This window comes from Coffea eugenioides, unplaced genomic scaffold (genome assembly GCF_003713205.1).
Source record: "Coffea eugenioides isolate CCC68of unplaced genomic scaffold, Ceug_1.0 ScVebR1_3386;HRSCAF=4592, whole genome shotgun sequence".
Classification (NCBI taxonomy): Eukaryota; Viridiplantae; Streptophyta; class Magnoliopsida; order Gentianales; family Rubiaceae; genus Coffea; species Coffea eugenioides.
Window position 1 is genome coordinate 1 of NW_020863958.1, and position 9,773 is coordinate 9,773.

Genomic DNA, 9,773 nt, shown 5'->3' on the forward strand with positions numbered 1-9,773 from the left:
CTCGTATTCGAGCCGCTCGCGATCGGCTCGATTCGCAAAACACCCCTAGTTGGGTGGTAGGAGGAGGGAGGGTAGGTGAGAGATTTCAAATTCGAATCCCCTGCTTAAAAAAAAAAATTTACAAAAAAAAAGCGTACTTGTCTAATATCTTTGTGTGTAATTTAGGACAAACAATAAGATGATGTTTCATGTTTCCAGTCCCAGTCCCAGTCCCATTTCTACTTTCAAAACGATATACCTTAGCATAATGGATGTAGCTTACCATCTTGTCCATCTTTATCCTGCAATAAAATGAAAATTTTTTCAATACTAAATGAAATAAGAATCAAGAGAAGAAAGAAAATTCATACAATATCAATTGTTTGATTATAAAATATAAGATTAGGTTTGTAAATTGGAGCTAAATACTCTCAGTAATTTCTTTTTTTATATATACAAAGATGAAATTTTTACTTAAGATTCACCGACAAATTAATGTCAAAAGAAGTTAGAAGTTTTCGGGATAAATATTTTTGGTCAACATAGTATGAGAATACAAAAGAATACAAAATCTTGTATTCAACTTATATCAATTGTTCTTGTCGAAAGAAAAATAAGCATATTACTTGACAAATATAAACATATCAGTTGTCTCCACTTTGGAACCAAGGAAAAAGAAATTCTATTATTGTCACCATGCAACCTAGTATTAAGCCAAAGTTTAAACTTCAAAAATATTAGTACAACTCCAATTCCAAACGCAATGCATCTACTATTTGGTAGGGATATAAATATTCACGATAGAATTCATAATCATGTTAAACAAATTTCAACTGAATCCAAGTCAAGTTATTTTTTGAATTTTTTTTTCTTTTAACTTTTGACCAATATATTGCACATGCTTGATTACAAAAAGATCAATGCCAACTCAAACAATATACTTGCAAGTCCAAACCTATGATTTAAAACTTGTGATTTAGGGATTGGGTTTTAAGAAAAGAAGTATGGCGGTTAGGGTGTAGGGTTTCGAATTTAGAGGACGACAATTAGATAAATGAGTTGGAGGAAAATAAATGAGTCATCTTGCATTACGTTGATAATTTATTAGTTTGGTTTGTAGGTTTTTAGTTTTTAAGAATTGCCTCTATAGTTTATAAAATTTTAAAAAGAACATAATTCATTAATAGAGGCAATTCTTAAAAAACTAAAAACTACCTGCTAATTCTTGCCTAATGCAACTCACTACCACCACTACCAATACTAAACTAAAAAATGTCCCCATGTCCCTGAGAACATAATTCATCATTGCTCTAGCACTCTTAAAAATAGAGACAAAATTCTATCTTTATAGTAAAACAACAATCAATAGGTAAATAAAAAAGAGAACCAATGAGTAATTGCTAGATTTTTTTACTTAACAAACATAATAGTCACTTCGTTATGTTCTACACTCTCAATTTCATTTTTTTCCCTTTATCACCGCCACCTTTTTCATCTTCCCCTATTTTGACAATAAAATCCACAGTCTGCCCCTTGTTAATTTGGTAACTTCAATTGGCTAACATTTGTAAAGAGTAAAACTATTGGAAAAAAAAAAGAAAGGGTCTAAAATTTTTATAGGAAGAAAGAGACAAGAAGACAAAAAATACAAATAAATTTTGGAGATGGTAAAAAATTGATAATGGTGTGGTTGGTAACAATGGAGCGCGATATTTGGTGAGAGGGAGAAGCAGTTGTAGGAGAAAAAAAGAGAAGAATATGAAAAAGGAAAGGAGGGGGAGGGAGGAAGAGATGAAAATTAGAAAATTGATGGAGATTGTTTTTTGATCTTAGGAAATGACAAGTAGAATAATAAGAAGTATTTTTCGGCTTTAAATATCCCTTTATGAATTAACTATTAAGTGGAGAACATTTTAGTCATTTGATTGGACCAACAGAGGTCTATGTAATTATTAAAACATCAGGGGAGTCGAGTGAAATTGTCAAAAACCTCAATGGAAGTTTCTGAAATTATCCCTTTTTTTTAAAGCATGTTTGCAATCCTGCAATCCCAATTAGTGGGCTTCACTTGGTTAAAATAGACGTAACTTTGGTTCTGGATAGTCTATTAATGTCTTTAGATTGAAACAGTTGAAGGCGGGTTCTACTGCCTTTTGAAATTTTGAGCATCATAAAATTGTGTTTATCTTGCAATTAAAGGTTTGATGGGTGTGTCACCAAAGTAGAATTATTTTGCGGAGGGTCGGATTTGGTGATAAGGTGAGAGAGATTGTAAACATATATTTAATATCTCTCATGTAGACACCAAATTTTTGTCAATTTTTAATATTTTCTCAAGATTTTTCTATTTATTGAATTATTTATTTTCTTGCATTTTAATGTGCATTTTTCTCATTTTTGTAGGTTTGTTTTAGGAAAAGAAAAAATAAATAAAACAAAAAAAAGGAAGATTAAGAAAATAAAAAAAAATCATTTTAATCATTTTTTCCCACCAAAATACATTTAACCCATTTCACACTCAATGGCCATGGACTGGTCTTTTCATTAGTTGAGAGATCATCATTTTGGAAGATTGAGCACACAAGCTCCATTTTGGCTACAAGTATCTCTCGGCTCTCTCTTGGAAGTGTGGGGACAAGCCACAAAAAAAAAAGGCACTCCAATCCCTCTGGGCTCACTTGGCAGAGGCAGAAAAAAAAAAGGAAACGCACGAGAGAAGTGGAAGGGAAGCTCTCGGAACTTTGCAGCCTGACCCCTCACTCTCACTCTCTCGGACTTGGGTGGAGGAAAGAAACAGAGAAGGAAAAAAAATCTTCCCCAACTCCTCTCGGTTCCATCTCAACCTCACACACACCTACATTGAGGTAATTTTTAGTTTTGTCTAGCACATTAAATCAATGCTTCATTGTTTAGTTTTCTTTCGTTTATGCTTGCTACTTTGCATTGTTGTTGTGGTATTGCTGAAATTTGGGAAATAGCATGAACCAGATAAAGGAAAAGGAAATGTTTCTTGTGAATGCATGTTAATTGTTTGAAAAAATGCCAAAAAGAATTTTAGGGGCTGTTTTGCTTTATTTTGTCCATTTTATGTTGTTTTCTTGTCAAAATAAAATCATATTTGTATTGTAGGAGATGCAAGAGTGTTGTGGCATAATTTTTATGATTTTTGGTGAAGGGTATGTTGTTTTGAAAAATCAAAACTGGACTGATTTCTTGTCATTTTGGCCACTTTCGAGTCCTTTTTTGTTAAAACTAAGCCCAAAATTGGAATCTACGCGAAAAATCGAGTTGGGGTGTATATTTTGATAATTTTTTGTGACCGGAAAAAAGTTCGCCGGCGACCGGCGGTCCGCGGCAGCAGCTCCACCGGCGGGCACCATGGCCGCAACTGAAGTGAGCTTCGATGGCAGGAGAAGGAAAAGAAGCGGATGGGGAGGAGAAGAAAAAAAGAAAGAAAAGAAAAGAAAGAAAAAGGATTGGGCTAGTTTTTATTAATTTTAGTGGGCTTGTTTCTTATTTTCGAATGCGCTAGAAGGTCAGGGCCCATACACTTTTTGGTTGGGCTTGAGTGATAAAAAGACGGGCTGGCCTGTGTGTTTTGGCTTGGGCTTTAGACTGGGCTTAGGCAGTTTCCGGCCCAAAGAAATAAAAATAATGGCCCAGTGGCCTTTATCTTGCCCAAATCAGAAACCGAAAGTTGCACTTCAGTCCCTGATCTTTGGAGTATTTTCACCACGGCCCAGAATATTTTAGATTCCTTTCATCTAGGTCCTCAAATTAATTGTACTTTAGTCCCTAAATTTTATCTTTCATTTAATTTTGACCTCTAAACTTTGGAAAAATATAATCTTTGTCCCCAAAAGTTTTTTCAATTTTTGCAATTCAGTCCCTAGTGAATTTTGACTCTTTTTATTGTGATTGCTTCTTTTCTTTAATAGCTAATTATGTTACTTTTGAATATATTTAACTTGCAATTTTTTAAATTTCTTTGCGTTTGACATGTTAATGTGAATTTAGTATTTTAACATTATTATTATTTTCAATTAAAGTGGTGCCATGATTCTTTTGTTCATTGTGAGTATAAATAGGACAATTTGACTCCATTTAGTCATCACTTCAAACGGGAGGTACCCCTATTTTTATTGTTTCAATGTCAATTATGTGCTCTTATGTGCTCTTACGTGTTCCTATGTGTTTATATATTTTTATATGTTTTATTTATTTGATTTAAATATTCATTCAAATTTTCTTATATATGTTTTAGTTAGTTTTTATAATGATTCGAGAGGTATTTAAATACCTCAAAAAATGTAATAGATAGGATAATTAGATTTGTTTTATTATATTTTTCCCTCATAGATTGTGGTTAGGCGCTCCCCGATGTAATAGATAGGTTGCGTGTTTATGTGGCTTATGTGTTAAGTGTTTTATCCGCTTTTCTTAGGATTTTGGCATCTAGATATTATGCTTACGTGTTATGTGTTACGTGCTCTTATGTGTTTATTTGTTTTAATTTATGCTTTATTTGCTTCACTATGAATTGTTAATGCATAACGTCACCACACTAGTCCAACGCTAGTTGTGGCTTATCTCTTCGCTTACTTGCTAGTCCAACGCTAGTAAGGATGTTTAGAAATGGGCTAGTCCAACGCTAGACCCTTTAAGCCGTCTTGCGTTAGATTCATCTTTGTGTGCTATTCACTACATCTTCATGCATATTTTTTATTTTTAGGATTTTTTCTCATTTGCATGATATTCCCTATTATATTATCCCCTACCCTCTATAGGCGCTAATCATGTCATTTAGAATTGCATCTCATTTAAGCTAGTTCATTTGCTTGTTCATGTTAAGATAATTGTTTTTCAAACATGGAAAATGGGTGATTATAACTTTTTAGTTTAAATATCCCATTAATCCCTGTATAAGAAAATTATGTCACGAGTTTTGCCTCCCGTACCCTTTATGTTGCATTCTCCTTTTCTTTGATCACTTATATATATGTATATAATTTAATTTCTTTTCTTTTATTTTAATTTCATCATTTGCATATTCGTGACACTTTCAAGGAATCATTTTGGCCTTCGCAATTAATGCGATTGGTTTAATTAAACCCCTTGAATGAACATTTTGTCCCTTTCGATATATTTAGATTTGCATCCATATAGGAAACATCCAAATATGATAAAATTAAGGGTTAGATTAGGAAAATTTTGACTAAACCTCGCAACTAGCTTAGACTAGGTTGAAAGGGTGCCTTAGGTTTGAGTCAATTGAACCTTTGCCTTCCCTTTCTTCAACCGTGACTCCCGAACCCATTTTCTCTTGTTTTCAAAGACCTGGAGTTTGTCAAAAAGGGTTTTATTTTATTTTACTTTATTTTTGGGTGACTTGGTACACCAAAACTCCATACCAAGTGGCGACTCCTATTTTTTCTTAAAAACCCTTTTAGACTAAATTTTGGACCCAAATTGTCGCATTCTTTTAAGTCCCATTCTAGGTCCTTTTTCATTTATTATTAATAAATCACATCTTTTTAAAACACTTTCTTTTCCATCGCGAAAAAATGGGGAGCGACAACTTGGCGACTCCACTGGGGACGCTAGAGAGTCCAAGCACTTGGTTTAGTTGTTCTTTTCTCTTTTTAACCCTTTTACTTATCATATTTGGATGTTTAGGTTGCATTTTTCTTTTTAGGATGTTTTGCATTTCACACTCATATTGGTTCATCGTTCCTCGTGTATGTGACGAATGATTTATTTATTTATTTTTGTTTATTTACTTATTCGTATCGCGTATTGCATTTGGGGTGGGGAGTTTTACCTTAGAGCCTTCACGTGTATTCAATGTTAATCCCTCCCCTCAAAGGAGCACTTCATACGTGCATACGCTATTTATTTACAACCCTACATCTTATTTTCTTTTTAGTGGCTTGTCACGCCACTCCACCTTATTAGGATTAGGCGACCCACTTGGACGTGTGATCGCGACACGATGTGTGCGTAGCATGATCTGAGGGGTCACTCAATCTTCCATTTTAAGCTTTGGGTTGATAGCCTTTAGTTTTTAGTCGAAGGTTGAGGATTTTTTATAAATTCACTCAAACACGTAGCCATGACACGATGTGTGCGTAGCGGTGTTTGGGGAATCGCTCGAGCCACCGATAAAGGGCCTTGGAATTGATGACCCTTGGCCACAAGTCTGAAGGCTCGGGGACCTTAAAACCTATCGAGTCTAGATACATTAGTGAGCCAATACCTCATGCATCCATGATAGTTTACCTAGGATAGAGCTTGCCTTACCCTATTAGGGACACTATTCACGAGGGGAGGGATTCAATCCCTCTTTTCATTTTATTGTTTTATCTCTGTGTATTGCTTTGCTACAATGTGTTATGTGTATTTATCTAATTGAACTAATTTTTTTTCTTGGTTTTTGTTTCCATTGCATTCATAAGCCCTAGAAAATAAGAGTCCTGGCATGGTATTTTCTAAGAGCCTACCCTATTTGATGTGACACGTTTAAATTTCAATGTATTGCATTTAGCATAATAACATATCGTTTTAGCTTATCCCAGCAATTAAAAAGGGGATCCTTTTAGGTTACATTTCATATTTACCCGCTTTGATAAAATGGCATCATGCATAAACTCTGGAGAGGGAACGCCACGTAGGGAATCCCGTTTAGGAATAAAGCCAACCTTTGTTTTTCCCGTGGGTATTTAACCTTTCAAGGGACTGCACGTTTTAAATTATCGCCTAACTGAAGGAATGAGACTCGTAGGTAAGGTAATTGACAAACTGCTTCCCCCATTTTAGATGAGAGAGATTGTAAACAGAAGACCTGGATTTAATATCTCTCACTTACAATAAAAAAAATACAAAATTGTAGAATTATTTCCCTAGGATGTAAATATTGCAGCAGACCTCCTACGGAAGCATAAAACATCTCTCATTATGTCATAAAGCTACGAGAGTGAAAATTAAGATTTAAAGCAATTAATTAATTAAATCACAAAGGTGAGAGGGTTAGGTAGAAGGGTTGTTATTGCTTTACCGATTTAAATTTATTTTGGGTTTTTTAGTGTTCTTAAATTTGAGAAAGATTGTTTTGGCTCAAAGCATGATTATTTGGACTTTCTTTTTTTTTTTATAAAAAAAAAAAGAAAAGGATGAATTTTACTTTGCTCCTCCTAAATTGTACTTGATTCTCACTTTAACACTCCGAATTTCAATTTTGGGCATTTTATACTCTAAACTCTCAAATATGATTCACTCCAATCCAATTATCAACTGCGTTAACAATTGTAGATTTTTTTTTTTTGGATTTCTTTACTATAAAAACATCACCCAAATACATAAACTACCACTTTGTATAGGCAGCAACTATTGAATTTTGGAAATTATTTTTCTGTACTCTCATAATGACAAGAATTTCCTTCATTTTCAAACCAATTATAGGCCTTGTTTAGCAGCCAAGTTTTTTACCAACTTTGTCTGCTACAAGTTTTTTAAAAATTTTAATTACAATACTCTCAAAAAATTTCTCAAAGTTTTTAAACTATACACTTCAAAATATTAAAAAAAAATACACTTCAAAATTTTTTTAAAAACTTTTACAGTAAACTACAGTAAAGTTTTAAACAAACATCCAAAAAACTCACTTGACAAACGAGGCCATAGTCTTATAGCACGTCATTGATTTGGACTAGAGGGACGTCAATTGGGGTACCAATTAACCGCTCACATTTAGTCAATTTTGGCTATTAATAGCTCTTCTAATCATTTTGTATGATGACTGATTTTTTGTTTATGGACATAATATTAGTGGTCCATCATTCGATAGAATCATTAATTATGCCTTCCTTAGCCGTTCATATAAATCTCCCCAGAGTCTTAATATTTGTTTTTGGGATAAGTCTTGGCAATAACATCAAGCAACCAAAAGTAACTTCTCCTTGACCTTCAAGGAATCTAATATTCTCATCCCTCACTCCCAAGTTTCATTAATCTATGCCTCACAAGACAATTAAATCCTCCACATTCTACAATTGTCAAGCAAAACCCTTGATTTCTTCCTAGCTAACTTAACTCCTCCAGACATGGGCCAAGTTCTCAAGAAATTTGGTTCTCTTATCTTTCTCTTGATCCCTCATTATCACATAATTTTGCATCTTTTTCCCCTTTATTTGGGCTATTGTGGAGCTAATACTATCTTCTTTAACTCATTTTGATGCAGGAGGTGATGAGAAAAAGGACAAAGAAATAGTTCCTGTAATACAAGAATGTTACGAAAAATTCTTTGTGAACACTGAGAATTGGAGCAGGGCTGACTTCTACCATGCAGTGTGCTTGACTGTCGAGTATTCAAAATTTTTTTACTTTTCTCTTATTTTTTTATTTCTTTTCTAATATAAAGAGCACTAGAATTTTTAAAATTTCCTTTTTGTACGTAAAATAAAGAAATCAAGATAAAGATAAATTTTGTTGATTCATGTTCTTTGGTCCTTGGCAGAGAAATCAACAAAAAGTTGGGCAGCACACAATTTCGGGTGCCAAAGGCATCAACCCTTGAGCAAGCATATGAAGTAAGTTTATCATTCCAAAATTTTCCTAATATGTCAATGTATCATATTTCAGTCTGATGCTGATTTTAATTAGTGTAAAATTTGATAATTTATTGATCTCATTACAATATTTAATCGAGCTCTAAGATGATTATTTAGACCAATTGAACATTTTCTTCATGTTGTAATAGTAGAATGGTGTATGATGTGCAAGAACATCACTTTTTTGAGGTGCAAGGAACTATTATGGTGTATTTTCTGATCATTAAGAGGGAAACTGTCTATTTCCAGAATCTCTCCATGCTAATTTTCCAGTTTCGAAAATTTAGATTTGCTACAAAATTTTGGTAGATAAAAAAAAAAATTACCAAGGACTTTATTAAACGAACCTAATAGCCAATGAAAGCAGCAAGAAACTGAGAAATTGGTTGTCCCATATCAAATAATTTTGTTGTCCCAACTTTTGAGGAAAAAAAAGGGGTTTCAATTAAAGTTTGCTGTTAAATAGTAAAGGAAAATTCTACTGCAATTCCAAATTAAACCATCACTTCAAAATATGTGATGAAAAGGGTAACTTAATTTCTTGAAGTTTCATAAGAAAAGAAAAGCCTAACTTTAACATTTTTATTCATCTGTTATCACTTTCAGAAGCATCACCAAGGCAAAGGTAAGGCTTTGACAAAGGAAGAATTTCAGAAGATACTCCAAGATGTAATTCTTGATACAGGAGTCACTGGCATTGGAGCAAAAGATACCCTATTCTACATGTTAGGTGTTCCAGTGACTGCACTATTTTTCAAACAACGCCTAATTCCAACAGCAATACCTAACGAAATCTTCATTCCTGGGGTCACATCTGCAACTGTTTTTCTTCTTGCAAAACTCAACAAGATATGAACAAAGCCCAGTTGAGTTCTTCTATGTAAATGTACCCATGTAATTGATTGGTTGTTGGATTTTTTTTTTAATCTTTTTGAGCTATGCCAAGTATGTTTTAAGCTGCTATTTGCAATTTTGCTTTTTGTCAATTTGCTCTATAATCAGCTACCATGCAAGTCCGAAAAGTTTAGCTCAAAATTAGATGGATTATTCTAGTGAATTAATGATATGACTTATCCAAACAAGTCCTTTCTTCCAATGATTTCTACTTTTCTTTAGTCATGGTGTTGCTTTAACACATCAAGCCAAAAGGGGAATGAATGCAGCTATTGAAAGTGACAACATGACAGG

The 9,773-nt window shown here is 33.6% G+C and overlaps 1 protein-coding gene across 1 annotated transcript; it reads left to right on the top strand.

Annotated features, from left to right (window-relative positions):
- The first annotated feature begins 8,029 nt into the window (after nt 1-8,029).
- On the top strand, nt 8,030-9,508 carry LOC113757874. Its single transcript, XM_027300954.1, has 4 exons — nt 8,030-8,103; nt 8,216-8,339; nt 8,492-8,564; nt 9,192-9,508. Exons 1-4 carry the CDS (start codon nt 8,079-8,081, stop codon nt 9,438-9,440), a joined length of 471 nt encoding a protein of 156 aa, XP_027156755.1. The 5' UTR covers nt 8,030-8,078; the 3' UTR covers nt 9,441-9,508.
- The last annotated feature ends 265 nt before the right edge of the window (nt 9,509-9,773 follow it).